We start from the raw sequence: 24,984 nt of genomic DNA, 5'->3' as shown, positions 1-24,984 counted from the left end.
GAAGAGCCCGGCGTTGCCTGGGCATAGTAAATATCTGTGGTTAGTTATAGCACGTCACTTCTCTTATTTTCCCATCACGCCTCTTATTTTCCCAATCACATCTTTAATTTTCCCCCTCACATCTCTCATTTTCTCCCTCACACCTCTCATTTTCTCCCTCACTCCTCTCATTCCCGCCTAACACTTGTCATTTCGACCTCATTTTCCGATCACTACACTATTTTCCCTCACTCCTCTCATTTTGCACTCACACCTTTTCATTTTCACCTCACACCTCTCATTTTCACCTCAGTATATACATGTTTGTCATCTCCCTTATATATAGTATACACCTGTATGTCATCTCCTGTATATAGTATATACCTGTATGTCATCTCCCCTGTATATAGTATATACCTGCTGTGTGTCATCTCCCCTGTATATAGTATATACCTGTATGTCATCTCCTCCTATATATAGTATATACCTGTATGTCATCTCCTCCTATATATAGTATATACCTGTATGTCATCTCCTCCTATATATAGTATATACCTGTATGTCATCTCCTTCTATATATAGTATATACCTGTATGTCATCTCCTCCTGTATATAGTATATACCTGTGTGTCATCTCCCCTGTATATAGTATATATCTGTGTGTCATCTCCTCCTGTATATAGTATATACCTGTATGTCATACCTGTATGTCATCTTCTATATATAGCATATACCTGTATGTCATCCCATCCTGTATATAGTATATACCTGTAGGTAATCTGCTCCTGTATATAGTATATACCTGTGTCATCTCCTCCTGTATATAGTATATACCTGTATGTCATCTCCTCCTGTATATAGTATGTACCTGTATGTCATCTCCTCCTTTATATAGTATATACCTGTGTGCCATCTCTCCTGTATATAGTATATATCTGTGTGTCATCTCCCCTGTATATAGTATATACCTGTGTGATCTCCTGTATTAGACCTCGTTAACACGTTATTTGCTCAGTATTTTTACCTCAGTATTTGTAAGATAAATTGGCAGCCTGATAAATCCCCAGCCAACAGGAAGCCCTTCCCCTGGCAGTATATATTAGCTCACACATACACATAATAGACAGGTCATGTGACTGACAGCTGCCGTATTTCCTATATGGTACATTTGTTGCTCTTGTAGTTTGTCTGCTTATTAATCAGATTTTTATTTTTGAAGGCTAATACCAGACTTGTGTGTGTTTTAGGGCGAGTTTCGTTTGTCAAGTTGTGTGTGTTGAGTTGCGTGTGGTGATATGCATGTAGCGACTTTTGTGAGATGAGTTTTGTGTGGCAACATGCGTGTAGCAACTTTTTGTGTGTCGAGTTGCATGTGACAGATTAGTGTAGCAAGTTGTGTGCAGCAAGTTTTGCGCATGGCGAGTTTTGCGCGTGGTGAGTTTTATGTCTGGTGCCTTTTGAGTATGTGCAAGTTTTGTGTGAGGCAACTTTTGCATGTGTTGCAAATTTTGTGCATGTGGCAATTTTTCCGCATGTGCAAGTTTTGTGTGTGGCGAGTTTTCCATGAGGTGAGTTTTGCACTTGTGGCGAGTTTTGCGTGAGCCTATTTTTTGCATGTGGCGAGTTTTGTGCGTGGTGAGTTTTGAGCGGCGACTTTTGTGTTTCGACTTTTATGTGGCGAGGTTGGTGTATGTGTGGTGAAATGTGTGCTGAGGGTGGTATATGTGTTCAAGCACGTGGTAGTGTGTGGCGCATTTTGTGTGTGTGTTCATATCCCCGTGTGGTGAGTATCCCATGTCGGGGTCCCACCTTAGTAACTGTACGGTATATACTCTTTGGCGCCATCGCTCTCACTCTTTAAGTCCCTCTTGTTCACATCTGGCAGCTGTCAATTTGCCTCCAACACTTTTCCTTTCACTTTTCCCCATTATGTAGATAGGGGAAAAATAGTTTGGTGAATTGGAAAGCGCGGAGTTAAAATTTCACCTCACAACATAGCCTATGACGCTCTCAGGGTCCAGACGTGTGACTGTGCAAAATTTTGTGGCTGTAGCTGCGACGCCTCCAACACTTTTCATTTCACTTTTTCCCCATTATGTAGATAGGGGCAAAATTGTTTGGTGAATTGGAAAGCGCGGGGTTAAAATTTCACCTCACAACGTAGCCTATGACGCTCTCAGGGTCCCGACGTGTGACTGTGCAAAATTTTGTTGCTGTAGCTGCGACGCTTCCAACACTTTTCCTTTCACTTTTTTCCCCATTATGTAGATAGGGGCAAAATTGTTTGGTGAATTGGAACGCGCGGGGTTAAAATTTCGCCTCACAATATAGCCTATGACGCTCTCGGGGTCCAGACGTGTGTCTGTGCAAAATTTTGTGGCTGTAGCTGCGAGGGTGCAGATGCCAATCCCGGACATACACACACACACACACATACACACACACACATTCAGCTTTATATAGTAGATTAATCATTTATTAATGTTTTCGTTTTCACGAACTCTGATATCGGATGTCACATGTCAGGAGTTCCTTTTCGCACCTGTTTTTGAAAGTTGAATGTATTTAAGCAGTGTAACAACATCATGTCTGTATGTCTTTGTGGTAATTTTCCTGATGAAGGAGTTATATAGACCTTGAATAAACCACCAGAATTCTTCAATATATCTGAATTTGTATCATTGTGGCAGCGCAGATTTAACCCCTTTACCCCCAAGGGTGGTTTGCACGTTAATGACCGGGCCAATTTTTACAATTCTGACCACTGTCCCTTTATGAGGTTATAACTCTGGAACGCTTCAATGGATCCTGGTGATTCTGACATTGTTTTCTCGTGACATATTGTACTTCATGACAATGGTAAAAATTCTTTGATAGTACCTGCGTTTATTTGTGAAAAAAACGGAAATTTGGCGAAAATTATGAAAATTTCGCAATTTTCCAACTTTGAATTTTTATGCAATTAAATCACAGAGATATGTCACACAAAATACTTAATAAGTAACATTTCCCACATGTCTACTTTACATCAGCACAATTTTGGAACCAAAATTTTTTTGTGTTAGGGAGTTATAAGGGTTAAAAGTTGACCAGCAATTTCTCATTTCTACAACACCATTTTATTTTAGGGACCACATCTCATTTGAAGTAATTTTGAGGGGTCTATATGATAGAAAATACCCAAGTGTGACACCATTCTAAAAACTACACCCCTCAAGGTGCTCAAAACCATATTCAAGAAGTTTATTAACCCTTCTGGTGCTTCACAGGAATTTTTTGAATGTTTAAATAAAAATGAACATTTAACTTTTTTTCACAAAAAATTTAATTCAGCTCCAATTTGTTTTATTTTACCAAGGGTAACAGGAGAAAATAGACCCCAAACATTGTTGTACATTTTGTCCTGAGTATGCCAATACCCCACATGTGGGGGTAAACCACTGTTTGGGCGCATGGCAGAGCCCGGAAGCGAAGGAGTGCCATTTGACTTTTCAATGCAAAATTGACTGGAATTGAGATGGGACGCCATGTTTCGTTTGGAGAGCCCCTGATGTGGCTAAACATTGAAACCCCCCACAACTGACACCATTTTGGAAAATAGACCCCCTAAGGAACTTATCTAGAGGTGTGGTGAGCACTTTGACCCACCAAGTGCTTCACAGATGTTTATAATGTAGAACCGTAAAAATAAAAAATCATATTTTTTCACAAAAATTATCTTTTCGCCCCCAATTTTTTATTTTCCCAAGGGTAAGAGAAGAAATTGGACCCCAAAAGTTGTTGTACAATTTGTCCTGAGTACGCTGATAGCCCATATGTGGGGGTAAACCACTGTTTGGGCGGATGGGAGAGCTCGGAAGGGAAGGAGCGCCGTTTGACTTTTCAATGCAAAATTGACAGGAATTGAGATGGGACGTCATGTTGCGTTTGAAGAGCCACTGATGTGCCTAAACATTGAAACCCCCCACAAGTGACACCATTTTGGAAAGTAGACCCCCTAAGGAACTTATCTAGAGGTGTGGTGAGCACTTTGACCCACCAAGTGCTTCACAGAAGTTTATAATGTAGAACCGTAAAAATAAAAAATCATATTTTTTCACAAAAATTATCTTTTTGCCCCCAATTTTTTATTTTCCCAAGGGTAAGAGAAGAAATTGGACCCCAAAAGTTGTTGTACAATTTGTCCTGAGTACGCTGATACCCCATATGTGGGGGTAAACCACTGTTTGGGCGGATGGGAGAGCTCGGAAGGGAAGGAGTGCCGTTTGACTTTTCAAAGCAAAATTCACAGGAATTGAGATGGGACGCCATGTTGCGTTTGAAGAGCCACTGATGTGCCTAAACATTGAAACCCCCCACAAATGACACCATTTTGGAAAGTAGACCCCCTAAGGAACTTATCTAGAGGTGTGGTGAGCACTTTGACCCACCAAGTGCTTCACAGAAGTTTATAATGCAGAGCTGTAAAAATAAAACAAAATTTTTTTCCCACAAAAATTATTTTTTTAGCCCCCAGTTTTGTATTTTCCTGAGGGTAACAGGAGAAATTCGACCCCACAATTTGTTGTCCAATTTGTCCTGAGTGCGCTGATACCCCATATGTGGGGGGGAACCACTGTTTGGGCGCATGGGAGGGCTCGGAAGGGAAGGAGCGCCATTTGGAATGCAGACTTAGATGGAATGGTCTGCAGACGTCACATTGCGTTTGCAGAACCCCTAATGTACCTAAACAGTAGAAACCCCCCACAAGTGACACCATTTTGGAAACTAGACCCCCTAAGGAACTCATCTAGATGTGTTGTGATAGCTTTGAACCCCCAAGTGTTTCACTACAGTTTGTAACGCAGAGCCGTGAAAATTAAAAAAAAAAATCTTTCCCCCCAAAATTATTTTTTAGCACCCAGTTTTGTATTTTTCCGAGGGTAAGAGGAGAAATTCGACCCCAAAAGTTGTTGTCCAATTTGTCCTGAGTACGCTGATACCCCGTATGTTGGGGGAAACCACCGTTTGAGCGCATGGCAGAGCTCGGAAGGGAAGGAGTGCCATTTGGAATGCAGACTTAGATGGAATGGTCTGCAGACGTCACATTGCATTTGCAGAACCCCTAATGTACCTAAACAGTAGAAACCCCCCACAAGTGACCCCATATTGGAAACTAGACCCCTCAATGAACTTATCTAGATGTGTTGTGAGAACTTTGAACCCCCAAGTGTTTCACTACAGTTTATAACGCAGAGCCGTGAAAATAAAAAATCTTTTTGTTTTCCCACAAAAATTATTTTTTAGCCCCCAGTTTTGTATTTTCCCAAGGGTAACAGGAGAAATTGGTCCACAAAAGTTGTTGTCCAATTTGTCCTGAGTACGCTGATACCCCATATGTTGGGGTAAACCCCTGTTTGGGCACACAGGAGAGCTCGGAAGGGAAGGAGCACTGTTTTACTTTTTCAAAGCAGAATTGGCTGGAATTGAGATCGGACGCCATGTCGTGTTTGGAGAGCCCCTGATGTGCCGAAACAGTGGAAACCCCCCAATTATAACTGAAACCCTAATCTAAACACACCCCTAACCCTAATTCCAACGGTAACCCTAACCACACCTCTAACCCTGACACACCCCTAACCCTAATCCCAACCCTATTCCCAACTGTAAATGTAATCTAAACCCTAACTGTAACTTTAGCCCCAACCCAAACTGTAGCCCTAGCCCTAACCCTAATCCTAACCCTAGCCCTAACCCTAGCCCTAACCCTAGCCCTAACCCTAGCCCTAACCCTAGCCCTATCCCTAGCCCTAACCCTAGCCCTAACTCTAACCCTAGCCCTAATGGGAAAATGGAAATAAATACATTTTTTTAATTTTTCCCTAACTAAGGGGGTGATGAAGGGGGGTTTGATTTACTTTTATAGCGGGTTTTTTAGCGGATTTTTATGATTGGCAGCCGTCACACACTGAAAGACGCTTTTTATTGCAAAAAATATTTTTTGCGTTACCACATTTTGAGAGCTATAATTTTTCTATATTTTGGTCCACAGAGTCATGTGAGGTCTTGTTTTTTGCAGGACGAGTTGACGTTTTTATTGGTATCATTTTCGGGCACGTGACATTTTTTGATCGCTTTTTATTCCGATTTTTGTGAGGCAGAATGAACAAAAACCAGCTATTCATGAATTTCTTTTGGGGGAGGCGTTTATACCGTTCCGCGTTTGGTAAAATTGATAAAGCAGTTTTATTCTTCGGGTCAGTACGATTACAGCGACACCTCATTTATATCATTTTTTTCTGTTTTGGCGCTTTTATACGATAAAAACTATTTTATAGAAAAAATAATTATTTTTGCATCTCTTTATTCTGAGGACTATAACTTTGTTATTTTTTTGCTGATGATGCTGTATGGTGGCTCGTTTTTTGCTGGACAAGATGACATTTTCAGCGGTACCATGGTTAGTTATATCTGTCTTTTTGATCGCGTGTTATTCCACTTTTTGTTCGGCGGTATGATAATAAAGCGTTGTTTTTTTGCCTCGTTTTTCTTTTTTTTTTCTTACGGTGTTTACTGAAGGGGTTAACTAGTGGGCCAGTTTTATAGGTCGGGCCGTTACGGACGCGGCGATACTAAATATGTGTACTTTTATTGTTTTTTTTTTTTTTATTTAGATAAAGAAATGTATTTATGGGAATAATATATATTTTTTTTTTCATTATTTTGGAATATTTTTTTTTATTTTTTTTTACACATTTGAAATTTTTTTTTTTTACTTTTTTACTTTGTCCCGGGGGGGACATCACAGATCAGTGATCTGACAGTTTGCACAGCACTCTGTCAGATCACTGATCTGACATGCAGCGCTGCAGCCTTCACAGTGCCTGCTCTAAGCAGGCTCTGTGAAGCCACCTCCCTCCCTGCAGGACGCGGATCCGCGGCCATCTTGGATCCGGGGCTGGAGGGAGCAGGGAGGGAGGTGAGACCCTCGCAGCAACGCGATCACATCGCGTTGCTGCGGGGGGCTCAGGGAAGCCCGCAGGGAGCCCCCTCCCTGCGGGAAGCTTCCCTGTACCGCCGGCACATCGCGATCATCTTTGATCGCGGTGTGCCGGGGGTTAATGTGCCGGGGGCGGTGCGTGACCGCTCCTGGCACATAGTGCCGGATGTCAGCTGCGATAGGCAGCTGACACCTGGCCGCGATCGGCGGCGCTCCCCCCGTGAGCGCCGCCGATCGCGCTGGACGTACTATCCCATCCATGGTCATAGGGGCCCACCCCACATGGACGGGATAGTACGTCCGATGTCAGAAAGGGGTTAATCCAAAAATTATCCTTTACAAACGTCTCCAGGTAAAGGCACTGGGGAGATGGCTGTCATTATATCTTCAATAAATGCACAAGTTTATGTTGATATTTTGTACATTTTTCTTATCCCATCAATTGAAGGGATGTTTGGTGTTATGAAAGGCAATTCAGTATCACAATGGACATGGAGGTCAGAGCACACACAGTGATCTGACAATAACCCAAAATAACAGAACGAGCTCTGAGACGTGGGAACTCTGCAAACCGCAATCCCTGATCCTCTCCAAACACAACTAGAGGCAGCCGTGGATTGCGCCTAACGCTCCCTATGCAACTCGGCACAGCCTGAGAAACTAACTAGCCTGAAGATAGAAAAATAAGCCTACCTTGCCTCAGAGAAATACCCCAAAGGAAAAGGCAGCCCCCCACATATAATGACTGTGAGTAAGATGAAAAGACAAACGTAGGGATGAAATAGATTCAGCAAAGTGAGGCCCGATATTCTAGACAGAACGAGGATAGGAAAGATAACTTTGCGGTCTACACAAAACCCTAAAGAAAACCACGCAAAGGGGGCAAAAAGACCCTCCGTACCGAACTAACGGCACGGAGGTACACCCTTTGCGTCCCAGAGCTTCCAGCAAAACAAATAGACAAGCTGGACAGAAAAAATAGCAACAAATAGCAAAGAAGCACTTAGCTATGCAGAGCAGCAGGCCACAGGAATGATCCAGAGAAACACAAGTCCAACACTGGAACATTGACAGGAAGCATGAATCAAAGCATTAGGTGGGGTTAAGTAGAGAAGCACCTAACGACCTCACCAGATCACCTGAGGGCAGAAACTCAGAAGCAGCAGTACCAGTTTCCTCCACAAACGGAAGCTCCCAGAGAGAATCAGCCGAAGTACCACTTGTGACCACAGGAGGGAGCTCTGCCACAGAATTCACAACAGTACCCCCCCCCCCTTGAGGAGGGGTCACCGAACCCTCACCAGAGCCCCCAGGCCGACCAGGATGAGCCACATGAAAGGCACGAACAAGATCGGGAGCATGGACATTAGAGGCAAAAACCCAGGAATTATCCTCCTGAGCATAACCCTTCCATTTAACCAGATACTGGAGTTTCCGTCTTGAAACACGAGAATCCAAAATCTTCTCCACAATATACTCCAATTCCCCCTCCACCAAAACCGGGGCAGGAGGGTCAACAGATGGAACCATAGGTGCCACGTATCTCCGCAACAATGACCTATGGAAGACGTTATGTATGAAAAAAGAATCTGGGAGGGTCAGACGAAAAGACACAGGATTAATAACCTCAGAAATCCTATAAGGACCAATGAAACGAGGTTTAAACTTCGGAGAGGAAACCTTCATAGGAATATGACGAGAAGATAACCAAACCAGATCCCCAATACGAAGTCGGGGACCCACACGGCGTCTGCGATTAGCGAAATGTTGAGCCTTCTCCTAGGACAAGGTCAAATTGTCCACTACATGAGTCCAAATCTGCTGCAACCTGTCCACCACAGTATCCACACCAGGACAGTCCGAAGACTCAACCTGTCCTGAAGAGAAACGAGGATGGAACCCAGAATTGCAGAAAAATGGCGAAACCAAGGTAGCCGAGCTGGCCCGATTATTAAGGGCGAACTCAGCCAAAGGCAAAAAGGACACCCAGTCATCCTGATCGGCAGAAACAAAGCATCTCACATAGGTTTCCAAGGTCTGATTGGTTCGTTCGGTCTGGCCATTAGTCTGAGGATGAAAAGCCGAGGAAAAAGACAAGTCAATGCCCATCCTACCACAAAAGGCTCGCCAACACCTCGAAACAAACTGGGAACCTCTGTCAGAAATGATATTCTCTGGAATGCCATGCAAACGAACCACATGCTGGAAGAACAATGGCACCAAATCAGAGGAGGAAGGCAACTTGGACAAGGGTACCAGATGGACCATCTTAGAAAAGCGATCACAGACCACCCAAATGACTGACATCTTTTGAGAGACGGGAAGATCTGAAATAAAATCCATAGAGATATGTGTCCAAGGTCTCTTCGGGACCGGCAAGGGCAAAAGCAACCCACTGGCACGAGAACAGCAGGGCTTAGCCCGAGCACAAATCCCACAGGACTGCACAAAAGTACGCACATCCCGCGACAGAGATGGCCACCAAAAGGATCTAGCCACTAACTCTCTGGTACCAAAGATTCCAGGATGACCAGCCAACACCGAACAATGAACCTCAGAGATCACTTTATTTGTCCACCTATCCGGGACAAACAGTTTCTCCGCTGGACAACGATCAGGTTTATTAGCCTGAAATTTTTGCAGCACCCGCCGCAAATCAGGGGAGATGGCAGACACAATTACTCCTTCCTTGAGGATACCCGCCGGCTCAGATAAACCCGGAGAGTCGGGCACAAAACTCCTAGACAGAGCATCCGCCTTCACATTTTTAGAGCCCGGAAGGTACGAAATCACAAAGTCAAAACGGGCGAAAAACAGCGACCAACGAGCCTGTCTAGGATTCAAACGCTTAGCAGACTCGAGATAAGTCAAGTTCTTATGATCAGTCAATACCACCACGCGATGCTTAGCTCCTTCAAGCCAATGACGCCACTCCTCGAATGCCCACTTCATGGCCAGCAACTCTCGGTTGCCCACATCATAATTCCGCTCAGCAGGCGAAAACTTCCTGAAAAAAAAAGCGCATGGTTTCATCACCGAACAATCAGAACCTCTCTGCGACAAAACAGCCCCCGCTCCAATCTCAGAAGCATCAACCTCGACCTGGAACGGAAGAGAAACATCTGGTTGACACAACACAGGGGCAGAAGAAAAACGACGCTTCAACTCTTGAAAAGCCTCCACAGCAGCAGAAGACCAATTGACCAAATCAGCACCCTTCTTGGTCAAATCGGTCAATGGTTTGGCAATACTAGAAAAATTGCAGATGAAGCGACGATAAAAATTAGCAAAGCCCAGGAACTTTTGCAGACTTTTCAGAGATGTCGGCTGAGTCCAATCATGGATGGCTTGGACCTTAACAGGATCCATCTCGATAGTAGAAGGGGAAAAGATGAACCCCAAAAATGAAACCTTCTGCACACCAAAGAGACACTTTGATCCCTTCACAAACAAAGAATTAGCACGCAGGACCTGAAAAACCGTTCTGACCTGTTTCACATGAGACTCCCAATCATCCGAGAAGATCAAAATGTCATCCAAGTACACAATCAGGAATTTATCCAGGTACTCTCGGAAGATGTCATGCATAAAGGACTGAAACACTGATGGAGCATTGGCAAGTCCGAATGGCATCACTAGATACTCAAAATGACCCTCGGGCGTATTAAATGCAGTTTTCCATTCATCGCCTCGCCTGATTCGCACCAGATTATACGCACCACGAAGATCAATCTTGGTGAACCAACTAGCCCCCTTAATCCGAGCAAACAAATCAAATAACAAAGGCAAGGGGTACTGAAATTTAACAGTGATCTTATTAAGAAGGCGATAATCTATACAAGGTCTCAGCGAACCATCCTTTTTGGCTACAAAAAAGAACCCTGCTCCTAATGGCGACGATGACGGGCGAATATGCCCCTTCTCCAGGGATTCCTTCACATAACTGCGCATAGCGGTGTGCTCAAGCACGGATAAATTTAACAGTCGACCTTTTGGGAATTTACCACCAGGAATCAAATTGATAGCACAATCACAATCCCTATGCGGAGGTAGGGCATCGGACTTGGGCTCATCAAATACATCCCGGTAATCAGACAAGAACTCTGGAACCTCAGAAGGGGTGGATGACGAAATTGACAAAAATGGAACATCACCATGTACCCCCTGACAACCCCAGCTGGACACCGACATGGATTTCCAATCCAATACTGGATTATGGGCTTGTAGCCATGGCAACCCCAACACGACCACATCATGCAGATTATGCAACACCAGAAAGCGAATAACCTCCTGATGTGCAGGAGCCATGCACATGGTCAGCTGGGTCCAGTATTGAGGCTTATTCTTGGCCAAAGGCGTAGCATCAATTCCTCTCAATGGAATAGGACACTGCAAGGGCTCCAAGAAAAACCCACAACGCTTAGCATATTCCAAGTCCATCAAATTCAGAGCAGCGCCTGAATCACAAACGCCATGACAGAATATGATGACAAAGAGCAGATCAAGGTAACGGACAGAAGAAATTTTGACTGTACCGTACCAATGGTGGCAGACCTAGCGAACCGCTTAGTGCGCTTAGGACAATCAGAGATAGCATGAGTGGAATCACCACAGTAGAAACACAGCCCATTCAGACGTCTGTGTTCTTGCTGTTCAAGTCTGGTCAAAGTCCTATCGCACTGCATAGGCTCAGGTTTAAGCTCAGGTAATACCGCCAAATGGTGCACAGATTTACGCTCACGCAAGCGTCGACCAATCTGAATAGCCAAAGACATAGACTCATTCAAACCAGCAGGCATAGGAAATCCCACCATGACATCCTTAAGGGCTTCAGAGAGACCCTTTCTGAACATAGCTGCCAGCGCAGATTCATTCCATTGAGTGAGCACTGACTATTTTCTAAATTTCTGGCAATATACAGTACCTCTATCTCATCCTGACCCTGACAAAGAGCCAGCAAATTCTTTTCTGCCTGATCCACTGAATTAGGCTCATCGTACAGCAATCCGAGCGCCAGGAAAAACGCATTGATATTACTTAATGCAGGATCTCCTGGCGCAAGAGAAAATGCCCAGTCCTGAGGGTCGCCGCGCAAAAAAGAAATAATAATCAAAACCTGTTGAACTGGATCACCAGAGGAACGAGGTTTCAAGGCCAGAAATAACTTACAATTATTTTTGAAACTCAGAAACTTAGTTCTATCTCCAAAAAACAAATCAGGAATAGGAATTCTTGGTTCTAACATAGATTTCTGATCAATAGTGTCTTGAATCTTTTGTACTCTTGCCGAGAGCTGATCCACAAATGAAGACAGACTTCTAATGTCCATCGCTACACCTGTGTACTGAACCACCCAAATGTCTAGGGGGAAAAAAAGACAAAACACAATGCCAAGAAAAAAAAATGGTCTCAGAACTTCTTTTTTCCCTCTATTGAGAATCATTAGTACTTTGGGCTTCCTGTACTGTTATGAAAGGCAATTCAGTATCACAATGGACATGGAGGTCAGAGCACACACAGTGATCTGACAATAACCCAAAATAACAGAACGAGCTCTGAGACGTGGGAACTCTGCAGACCGCAATCCCTGATCCTCTCCAAACACAACTAGAGGCAGCCGTGGATTGCGCCTAACGCTCCCTATGCAACTCGGCACAGCCTGAGAAACTAACTAGCCTGAAGATAGAAAAATAAGCCTACCTTGCCTCAGAGAAATACCCCGAAGGAAAAGGCAGCCCCCACATATAATGACTGTGAGTAAGATGAAAAGACAAACGTAGGGATGAAATAGATTCAGCAAAGTGAGGCCCGATATTCTAGACAGAACGAGGATAGGAAAGATAACTTTGCGGTCTACACAAAACCCTAAAGAAAACCACGCAAAGGGGGCAAAAAGACCCTCCGTACCGAACTAACGGCACGGAGGTACACCCTTTGCGTCCCAGAGCTTCCAGCAAAACAAATAGACAAGCTGGACAGAAAAAATAGCAACAAATAGCAAAGAAGCACTTAGCTATGCAGAGCAGCAGGCCACAGGAATGATCCAGAGAAACACAAGTCCAACACTGGAACATTGACAGGAAGCATGAATCAAAGCATTAGGTGGGGTTAAGTAGAGAAGCACCTAACGACCTCACCAGATCACCTGAGGGAGGAAACTCAGAAGCAGCAGTACCAGTTTCCTCCACAAACGGAAGCTCCCAGAGAGAATCAGCCGAAGTACCACTTGTGACCACAGGAGGGAGCTCTGCCACAGAATTCACAACAGTTTGGGGATGATGAAATCATTTTTCAAGATGATAATGCATCCTGCCATAGAGCAAAAGCTGTGAACACATTCCTTGAAAAAAGACCCATAAGGTCAATGTCATGGCCTGCAAGTAGTCCGGATCTCAATCCAATTGAAAATCTTTGGTGGAAGTTGAAGAAAATGGTCCATGACAAGGCTCCAACCTGCAAAGCTGATCTGGCAACAGCAATCGGAGAAAGTTGGAGCCAGATTGATGTAGAGTGCTGTTTGACACTCATTAAGTCCATGCCTCAGAGACTGCAAGCTGTTATAAAAGCCAGAGGTGGTGCAACAAAATACTAGTTATGTGTTGGAGAGTTTTTTTGTTTATTTATTTTTCATGATTCCATAATTTTTCCTTCATAATTGAGTGACTCCATAATTTTTCCCCCAGTGCTTGGTTAAAAAAAGTAACCTTCCTCATTTTTTGTTCTTGATTTCTTTTAGTGTTTCCTAAAGCCAGAAAGTTGCCATTTGAAATGACTGTAGTTTTGTGCCAGGTCTGTGATCTGCTTATTTTATACAAAATTAAACAACTGAATGAACATCCTCCAAGGCCGGTGATTCCAAATTTTTTGCCAGGGGTTGTAGTAGTTTTGATCATTTTCTAGTTCATGTGAACTTCTTATAAACAGTGTAGTGCCACAGTATATTAATTCAAATAAAGGGGGAGTGACCAAAAATTAAGTATCACACTCCTTTCATTAGAGTATTTTCCACATTAATTTATTACTTTTCCCTCTCTGAGGCCATACCATAATTAGGGATAAAGTGCATCTGTGCTAAATAGGCAGAACAATACCATGGTATAATGTCCCAAACATATACATTTCCAGATATGATGATCCTTGGACAGTCTCGAGTCAAATATCTCTGAACTGTAGTAAGGATATATCATTTTTCAGTTAAAAAAAAGCCCAATGTAGACCGTGTAATATCACAGTGCATTTATTCACAAAAAATGGGAATAAACAAGGATTCAAAATCCGGTATAAAACTCTATATTAGAGTATACTCAGGGCCGTATTTAGAGTTTTTGCTGCCCTAGGCACTTTTCGTGCTGCCTCCCCCATTGGTGACTATGACTAATGCAGACACTGTCAGCAGTGACTTAGGCTACTTTCACATCAGCGCTTTTTACCATTCGTGGCAGATCCGGCAGTTTTTCTGCATCTGCCATGTAACGCATCACTTACGGCAACACTGCATTTGGCCTCATTCATTCCCTGTGGGACTTGCAGACATGTGCCGCACTTGCGGTTTTGCCGCGACCCGGTAAATGCGGTACTTGCAGCAACGGAAAAAAAACCGCTGCTAGCAGTGTTTTTTTGTCTCATCTTAAAGGGAACCTGTCACCCTGTTTTTTTCAGTATGAGATAAAAATACTGTTAAATAGGGCCTGAGCTGTGCGTTACAATAGTGTATTTTGTGTACCCTGATTCCCCACCTATACTGCCGAAATACCTTACCAAAGTCGCCGTTTTCGCCTGTCAATCAGGCTGGTCTGGTCATGGGCGTGGTGACATCGCTGTTTCTTCCCCCAGATCTTGCATATCTTTCCGTTGGTGGCGTAGTGGTTTGCGCATGCCCAACTGCTGAATCCACTGCGCAGGTGACGAAAAAACGTGCGATCGGTGATATTTCCCTGGTGATCGGTGGGGGCGGCCATCTTCCTGAGGCCGCGCGTGCGCAGATGGAGTCCTCTGCTGCCCGGGGCTTCAGGAAAATGGCCGCGGGATGCCGCACGTGCGCAGATGGAGATCGCGGCGGCCATTTTCCTAAAGCCGAGATGCGAACTCAGCTTCAGGAAAATGGCCGCCGCGATCTCCATCTGCGCACGCGCCGCATCCCGCGGCCATTTTCCTGAAGCTCCGGGCAGCAGAGGACTCCATCTGCGCACGCGCGGCCTCAGGAAGATGGCCGCCCCCACTGATCACCAGGGAAATAGAGCCGATCGCGCGTTTTTTCTTCACCTGCGCAGTGGATTCAGCAGTTGGGCATGCGCCCACCACTACGCCAGATCTGGGGGAAAGATATGCAAGATCTGGGGGAAGAAACAGCGATGTCACCACGCCCATATGACCAGACCAGCCTGATTGACAGGCGAAAACGGCAACTTTGGTAAGTTATTTCGGCAGCATAGGTGGGGAATCAGGGTACACAAAATAAACTATTGTAACGCACAGCTCAGGCCCTATTTAACAGTATTTTTATCTCATACTGAAAAAACGGGGTGACAGGTTCCCTTAAAGTGTAAAACCGCAAGTGCTGCACATGTTCGCAAGTCCCATAGGGAATCAGTAAGGGGTCCAAATCTATGTATATGCCCATGTAGCTCTTTCAAAGACAATTCCAGCAATATTTTTACATGTTCAGTCAATTCATCTGAAATCGGTTTGCATACAAATGAGGGAGTAGATCTGTTACTTCAGCTCTATACCCCTTCAGTACCATATTATATAGTATATAACACAGCCACATAGTACATAGCACAGCCACGTAGTATACAGTAGCCACGTAGTATATAGCAGCCACGTAGTATCTAGCACAGCCCACGCAGTATATAACTCAGCCCACGTAATATATAGCACAGCCCACACAGTATATAAAACAGCCCATGCAGTATATAACACAGCCCATGCAGTATATAACACAGCCCACGCAGTATTTAACACTGCCCACGTAGTATATAGCAGCCAGGCAGTATATAACACAGCCCACGTAGTATATAGCAGTATGGGCACCATATCCCTGTTAAAAAAAGAATAAAAATAGTTATATACTCACCCCCCCGGCGTCCACCGAAGCTGTACCGATGCGCGCGATGCTGCCGCCAGATTCCGTTCACAGTGATGCATTGTGAAATTACCCAGATGACTTAGCGGTCTGCCGCCAGCTTCCGTTCCCAGTGATGTATTGCGAAATTACCCAGATGACTTAGCGGTCTAGACCGCTAAGTCATCTGGGTACTTTCGCAATGCATCACTGGGAACGGAAGCTGGTGGCAGCATCGCGCATCGGTGGACGGAGGAAGGTGAGAATAGCACAATTTTTAATTTTTTGTAATTATTTTTAACATTTTATCTTTTTACTATTGATGCTGCATAGGCAGCATCAATAGTAAAAAGTTGGTCCGGGATGGGGCGACACACTGGCACTGACAGCTCCGCACACACAGAGCTCCACACACACACACACACAGCACCCCACAGACACACACATACATACAGCTCCGCATACACACACACAGCTCCACAAGCATACATACAGTTCCGCTGCCCACGCACACACACTTACAGCTTTGCTGCCCGTGCACACAGACACATACAGCTCTGCTGCCCGCACACACACACACACACAGCACCGCACAGACACACGCATACATACAGCTCCACGCGCGCACACACACAAACATACAGCTCCGCTGTCCATGCACGCAGACACATACAGCTCTGCTGCCCGCACACACATACAGCTCTGCTGCACACACACACATACAGCTCTGCTACCCGCACACACACACACACACATACAGCACCGCACAGACACACACATACTGACACACATACAGGCACACGCACACCGGCACTAGCAATGTTTGCTCCTAGGACCCAGATAGAGTGAGTGGGGGTGTATTATACCCCACCCCCAGCACTCACTCTCTGGCTCCGTCTGCGGGGAGCAAAGATCAAACATTCAAGGGCTGCTGTGTGTTTGCAGGGCTCCTCCAGCCTCAGGCACTACTGTCAGAGACGAGGCTGAGGAATGTGAGGTGAGTCACAGACAGAGCCGTGCATTGCAGCAGGCAGCGCGCGGGCAGGAGCCAGGAGGGAGATCATTAGAGACAGTACACTACTTACTGTGTATGTACTGCTCTACTGCGAGTCCTCCAGGCCAGCAATGTGAGTCCAGGACAGGACCCAGGGTCAGGACACAGGGCGCCGCTGCTCCACCTCAGCAGTCACATTCTGCCGGGCACAGTGAGGCTGTGAGCAGGGGGTCACTGTGTCTCAGCAGGGGAAGTAGGGAGAGTCGGCACCAGCACCACGTGTTTTGGCTGCCGCCCCCTGTCTTCAGGAAGGGACGCACAGGACTAGTATATAAAAAAAAAAAAGGAAAAAAAAAGAAAAAACCTTGCTGAGGTGCCGCCCTCTCACCTGTCCCCGCCCTAGGCACGTGCCCTCAAGTGCCTAGTGGCAAATACGGCCCTGAGTATACTCCAAATTAGGTATCACTTTTCCCTCTCTAGAGTTGCATCGCAGCTCGGGATAAAGTGCATCTGTGCTTAATACAGGTAAAAGCAATACCATAATATTATGCCTCAGACACATCTACATTCAAATATAATAGTCATTAGCTAATCTCAGATATCATAAGCAATAAATAGCATGCTAGAAAAAGACCATGGTAGGTCACTTATCTGGTTAGAGTAACCTCCTTTGTCCCAGTATCATTTCTTACATTTCAATGAAGCAAATACACCAAAATTCTGGCTCTACATTTTGTGCAACAAATAAATGCTTTATTTTCTGGAACTATTTCAAGGGTTCCAACATTTTGCCCATTACTACCCTGTATTTTATACACAGCAGAGAACCCATATCTGAGGGTAAAAATTAAATACATTTTTTCATTTCATTTGAAAACATGAACTCATTTAGAAATTGATTCAGCACATCTCAAAAACGTTGGGGCAGGGTTAACAAAAGGCTGCAACAGTAAGGGGTTCTACTGAAAAACTGTTGGAGGGTCAATTTTCTACTAAGTCCCAATGATTATGTATGAAAAGACCATGTTAGAGAGGCAGAGTCTCTCAGAAGCAAAGATGGTCAGAGGGTCACCAATTTTTGAAAGCAGTGGTTCACAGATTGGTGAAGAAGTTCAGAAAAATGTTCATCAATGTAAAATTGCAAAGCATATGGAGGCTTCTGATGTGTGAAGTATGGTTTCTGTCTCTTTGCAGGGATATGGGACTTACTACTACTCCAAGGATGCACACTATGAAGGAGGCTGGGAGTGCGATCAAAGGAGCGGATATGGCAAGATGATATACGCCAATGGTGACGTGTATGAAGGAGAATGGCGCAATGACAAGTACTGTGGACGAGGGGTACTTCTCTGCGGTACGTCATGATCTGTATAACTAAGGGGGAATTCACATTTCTGTGACTGTCCCATTCATCTGGGTAGGCCTTGCAGAAAGAAATCTATGCACTTCTTGCCAAAACAACCCTACTCAGATGAACAGAGTATTCTCTCAGTGACATGAATTCTATTTTGTGCGTTTGTGCGTATGACCAGCTAACAAGAATCGCCACATAGGCTCCTGGAAGAAGGGGATGAAAAATGGACCTGGGGAGTTTTACTATGGAGACACAGGCAAAATCTATAGAGGAATTTGGTCGAAAGACATCGCTAAGCGTGGGACTCTGGACTTTGGCTGGAGAAATGCTCCTAAGCCTCCTATGAATGAGGTAGAACGTTTATAACATAACCAGATCAAGCTAACAAATCTATACTGATGGCGGATCGCGGAGACACAATTTAGCATCTTTATTACAATTTTAGCATTTAGTAAACTAAACCTAAATCATCATAAGTTTCCATAGTGATCAATTTCGCAGCCTACGATTAATCTTGTGTCCTGACCAATTGTAGGGATACGACAACTTCTTCACAGGAGGTCACAATCATGAGACAGTGAGCAAAAAGAGGAAACAAACATAAAAGGTTAAAGTCTGAGGCCGGGTTCAGAGGGCCATATTTCGTGGCCCATATACAAACTGCAATGAATAACTGATTGTCAGGCAGACCATAAATTATGGTCATCTGAGCCGAGTTGTTCGGCCTAAAAAAACAAGTCCACACTCGCTGGATTGGACTGAAGACTTGTAAATCCTCAGAGCACAAACATATTCTCCGATGTCAGCGCCAGGAATGGTATAGAGCTGACTAAAGTATGGGATACGCATACTCCCGGACAGAATCTGACTAGACTTTAGACGACTTCCGGCGCTCGATAGTATTTGAGCTAGGTCGGAAACAGTCTGATCTCACTTTGGCCTTGAGCACTTGCGGTCACCTGAACACCGTTCTCGGGGCTGACACCTGGAGAATACTCATCCTTGTGAGGATACACAAGTCACATATAGCAACTGCAGACTTGTCGATTTATACCAGACAACCCCTTTAAGGAACAGACTCCTAATAGGAACATCTCACCCGGCTGCACGCCGCCTTTCCTGTATAATTGCAGTATGTGTGGAGAAGAATGATTTACTTGTAAGTGACTCAAAAATATCATATGTTTACTAATTACTGCATATCACTAATCCCAGTCACTTTTTTTTCTCCCTCAGGGAAAAAAAATACAAACGCAAACGGTCCTCAAAGGAGAAAGAAGTGCGCGTATCGAAAAGGAACGCCGCTTGTTTTAAAGAAAAATCCCAGGAACCTAAAAGAATTCTATTTCTCAAAAAGGAAAAATTGTGAAAAATTGACATACTTTGGGCTTGCTGTCTAGAAAGAACCATACTATCCCAAACCATGATTATCCAGTGCAGCTAAAACCAACAGTTTAATAAGAGCAAAAAAAACAAAAACACTTTATTTTTCTTTGATCGTCCACAAGTTAAGTTTATTTATCACCGTTGATTTACCTACACGTTTCATTGTAAAGTCTGGAAAAAAAGAAATGAAAAATATAACAACGTTCTTTAAAAAAAAAAAACATCAGGCTCACACTTTGGGCATGATATTGGACCACTCAATACACCTCTGCGGCTCCCGATAAACTGTCCTGCCTACAGAAACAACCACGGGAAAGAAATGTAGCAGAGCCGCCACAGCGACGTCCGTTCCCAAATACGAATGATGGAGGAGGCAATAAATACCCCTATGAATGGGTTGTCTGATATGTTAAAAAATGTCCCATCCTTGTGGATCTGGAGCAACCGTGCGAGAACTGCAAGTTATGACGTCCCGTTCTTTGGTCACCTGAACACCGAGGCCTGTTGGTTGCCGCAGTCAAATCACTGAAATGGTGCGTGATCGGATGCGTCTCATATCCCCGAGGGTAACAGCGATTGAATATGCCCGAGTTTATTCTATTAAAAGGATCCTGCTGTTGGCAACATTTTTTTGACATGTCAGACAACCCCTTTAAATGAAACCATGCATGCAGTTATCACTTTAATGACAGCTTAGCTGAAGCCATGATTATCCTATACAGAAAATACCAACATCTCAATAAAGGGGAGAAAAACTAAAATATTTGTCTCAAAATTACAAAAAAATAGACAATTTAACATGAAGCCATGGACATTCTGTAAAACTCTTTAAAAACCCCGAACAGAACCTGTGAATGGGCTTCCTCCATGGCCCGAAATATCTGATGCCAGGAATGTGTTATTAGTCTTATATCATCCACTCGTTTGTTTGGAATAATGTTAATAAAAACAAAACCATCCATGTTCTTATGTATAACGTTTTCTACATTGACGGTTAGGCTGTGTTCACATACAGCGCTGCAGAATAAATGTGTGATTTGTCTATAGTACATTTTTATTATAATAGTTAATCGTTTTATTAGCCAAAAGTGCCCCAAAAATGCAGTAAAACCTGTTTGATGCATTTTTTTGCAGCATCTTTGCACTTTCTCATTGCTCTCTATGGATGAAAAATGCTGAAAGAACTGACCCACTGCAGTTCTCAAATTCGGTCAGGGAAAATAACAAGCATGTGGTTTGTGAAATCTCAAAGCTTGTTCTGGTAAAAGATGTTATAATGATGTACAATGATTGAATGATAAATTGTTGTACAGCAAGAAAATAATAAAAAGTTTATGTTTAATAAGAAAAAACGCTGCTTCTGATTTGTATACCAGATGCAGCAAAAAAACTCTGTGTGTGAACAAAACTTTACTTTATGGGCCATTAAAGCAAATCTGTCAGTAGGATTGTGCACAGTAACCTACAGACAGTGTCAGGTTGGCGCAGTTATACTGAGTGTAATAATACCTGGGTGATGAAATCTGTCTTGTGGTTGTTGTTTAATCTGTATTTGCAGTTTTCTCGTGCCTTCTATTTTACATAATACATATAAAGCCGGTTTCACACGTCAGTGCCTCCGGTAAGTGTAGTGACAGTTTTCTCACGTACCGGAGACACTGACACACGTAGACCCATTCAAATGAATGGGTCTATACACATGTCAGCGGGTTTTCACGGAACGTGTGTTCATGTGCGTTTTTTACCGGCAGCACGTACCGCAATACGTCCAGTACACGTGCACACGGAGAACCTTGCACACTGTCCTCCATGCGCACGGACGGCCATGGGAGAAACAGTGCTACTGTAAGGGCTGTAACCCTGCTTGTGGTGCTGAAGCCAGCTGTTATCCCTTCTCCCCTACTCGGCCTAAAGCAGCGCGAGCAGGGGAGAAGGGATGAAAGAAAAAACCGATGTGGGGGTCCCCCCTATATTTTCCAACCAACCCTGCAAAACTCACAGGTGCGGGCTGCTATTCTCAGGCTGGTAAGGGGTCATGGCTATGGGCCCCTCTCCAGCCTTAAAAAAGCAGCCCGCAGCTGCCCAAAAAAGGCGCATCTATTAGAAACTTTCCCACGCTACAGAGTTTATATGAGTTCATGCCGCCAGGGGGTGCGGCTTCGGTGATGGCACCGCTAGTCACCGAAGCTCCGCCTCCTGCATTTCATTCATTCCCCAGTCGTTTGCTCCCGGTTGTAAATGTATTTAACCCCTTGAGAAGGATTTACAGTGTGGGACTTGACTGTACGGCGGACAGGTATGGGTTATTGTTGCTTTTTTATTTTGGAATTTTTTACAGGAGAACGAGGGTTTCGGTTGGATTGAGCGTACAATAAAGATAATAAAACCAGTGTGTTTCTTTCTTTCATTAAAATACTTTATTTTTAATATGTGTGTGATTTTTAACCCTTTCATACTAGTGGCTTAATAATGGATAGGTGTCTTATTGACACCTCTCCATTATTAACCAGGCTTAATGTCACGTTACAATAGCAAGGTGACATTAACCCCTTATTACCCCATATGCCAATGCCACAGGGCAATGCGAAGAACCTGGCAAAGCTCCAGAATTGGCGCATCACATAGATGCGCCTTTTCTGGGCTGCTTTTCTAAGGCTGGGGGGCCCCATAGCCATGGCCCCTTACCAGCCTGAGAATAGCAGCCCGCACCTGTCAGTTTTGCCGGGTTGGTTGGAAAATATAGAGGGGACTCCACGTCGGTTTTTCTTTCATCCCTTCTCCCCTGTTCGCGCTGCTTTCGGCCGAGCAGGGGAGAAGGGATTACAGCCAGCTTCAGCACCACAAGCAGGGGAACAGCGCTTATTGTAGCGCTGCTTCACGGCGCTGTCCATGTGATCCAGATGCAGCACACGGCTGCCGCACGTATGCCACACGGTGTACCACGTGAGCACACGGACATCTCCGGTACCAATTTTTCCGGTACCGGAAATATCTAGACGTGTGAAACCGACCTAATATTGTTGACTTAGAAAAAATTTACATCCAGCATCATGGCGACGACCGCGTAATAGCATCTAACGCTAACCAGTAGATGATACTGCGCAAGTGCCGGCGCCATTTTGCTGCAGCCACAGTTTTTTTTCCATCCAGCAAAATGGCGACGGCGGCGCTATTTTGCTAGATGTAATTTTTATTTCTAAGCCCGCACTATTATATGCATTATGTAAAATAGGGGGCAGGTCATTGAGGGATCAGGGACCTGTCATAAGCTATAAAGATGAATATCTAAGCAGAGCACCACAACAGCCCCAGAGCATGAGAATCTCATTAACTGAAAACTACAAATAAAGATTAAACAACAACCACACGAGGAATATTATCACCCAGGTATCATTTAATCAGTATAACAACGCCAATCTGACACTGTCTGTAGGTTACTGTGCACAATCCTGCTGACCTACAGGTTCCCTTTAAACACCATGGCTTATCATTAGATTTGAGCAAAAAGATTTGGAGGATTTTGGTCCAACAGCTAAGAAAATAGTCCATGACTGCCAAACTACAGCTCTGCAAGTCTCCTACCTGCCGACCTCCATGATGTCTCTGCTGATTAGTAGCATGATTACATTGCATTGGGCCTATTAATCGGGATGAGCAGGTAGGAAGAGACTTGTAAGGCTCTGGTCCAGCATCCTCCGACTAAAGACATAGCTTCTGGACGAGGGTCCCGCAAATCTCTTTGCTTAGCTTTATTATTTTGGATTATGTGTTGCCTTGCAGCCCACTAAATTACAGCTCTGGCTGTCCAGCTCTACATGCGACAGACGCTCCTCCACATTTTTCACTACCTCTGTACTTATCATCAACAGGGCTTGTGCATAAAGGGCCAATGGCTACCATTGTTTAGGCCAAGTCTTTATTCTCTTTTTCCTGATTTCTCTTGTGCCGTTTGCATATTAAGATACTAATTACACTATATTGACTTATGCTGGTATATAAATATTTGCATTTTGATAGCATGGAAAGGACATAATAGGATCCCAAGCTAGCAAAGGGAAGAGGCAAGTAGGATTAAATTGCTCAACCAGCAAAACACATTATCACCTATCCACAAGATAGGTGATAACTTGCTGATCGGTGGGGATCCAACCGCTTAGATCCGCACTGATAGGCAGAATGGGGCACTTTTCTCTCCCTACGAAACGGAGAACTGGTCGGAATCCCAATCCATTCAGCCCCATACAGAATCGCTGGAGAGAATGAATGCACATGTGCCTTGTTCTGCTGATTAGTATGAGAACCCAGCGGTCAAACCCCCACTGATCAAAAAGTTATCACCTATTGTGAGATCTTATTTTCCCAGGAGAACCCCTTTAAATCAGCTGATAAAATAGGAAGTCTGCAGAGTGCCAGAGATGCTGCGAAGGAAGATTAGCTCTGTTCAATTATCTCTGGAATTGAGGAAGATTAGCTCTGTTTTCTTATGTAAACTACCTATCGGCCATGGTTTCCCATAGCAACCAATCACAGCACAGCTTTCATTTTTCAAAAGCACAATTAGATATGAAAGCTGTGCTGTGATTGGTTGCTATAGGCAATAAGGCCTATTTTTTTAGACAGTTTCATAAATCTTCCTCCTTGCTAGTCGACTGAGTGACTTACTGTATATGTGGATTGGATTTGACCTATTAGGTAAAATGTTTTAACTCCTTCCTGACAACATCATACATTTCAGGTGTGGGTCTATGGAGCGCTGAGCCCACTCCACACACAGCAAACCAACACCCACCGGTAACAGCAACGACCCCTCAAAATGTCATTGTTAATGACTAAGTGGTGCAAGCCATCAGTTGCACCAATTCGGGCAACCATCATGCCGCAACTCGAACGTAGGGTGCAAATGATTTTTTTTTGCCCCTTTGTTAGATATGTAAGTGTTATAAAGGTAGTAACTTACTCTCCGGCTGCCATCTTCTGGTTTCTGCGGCTTTCCGGTCCTCTCCTGCACAACGTGGCCACATCTGTAACCTCCCAGATCACCATGTAGATCGGCAATTAATCTTTCACATTCAAAAGTGACTTCCACACATCAACCATGATGTGATTCTGCAGGTCATAAATGCACGTGACGTGGTGCCGCAACAGACCGGAGCATCGTTGACACCCAGAGAAGATGGTGACCAGTGAGTATGATCTACCTTCATCAGACTTGGGTCATGTTCACACAG

At 44.3% G+C, this 24,984-nt stretch overlaps 1 protein-coding gene across 1 annotated transcript in view; it reads left to right on the top strand.

Annotated features, from left to right (window-relative positions):
- Nucleotides 1-24,984, top strand: part of LOC138643432 (MORN repeat-containing protein 3-like) — a 59,681-nt gene that overhangs the window by 33,674 nt on the left and 1,023 nt on the right. The window contains exon 4 of the mRNA XM_069732343.1: nt 18,211-18,370. Within this exon, the coding sequence (XP_069588444.1) occupies nt 18,211-18,370 (160 nt within the window). The remainder of the gene's footprint in view (nt 1-18,210; nt 18,371-24,984) is intronic.

This window comes from Ranitomeya imitator, chromosome 6 (assembly GCF_032444005.1).
Source record: "Ranitomeya imitator isolate aRanImi1 chromosome 6, aRanImi1.pri, whole genome shotgun sequence".
Taxonomy (NCBI): Eukaryota; Metazoa; Chordata; class Amphibia; order Anura; family Dendrobatidae; genus Ranitomeya; species Ranitomeya imitator.
This window is presented reverse-complemented; position numbering and strand designations above follow the sequence as displayed.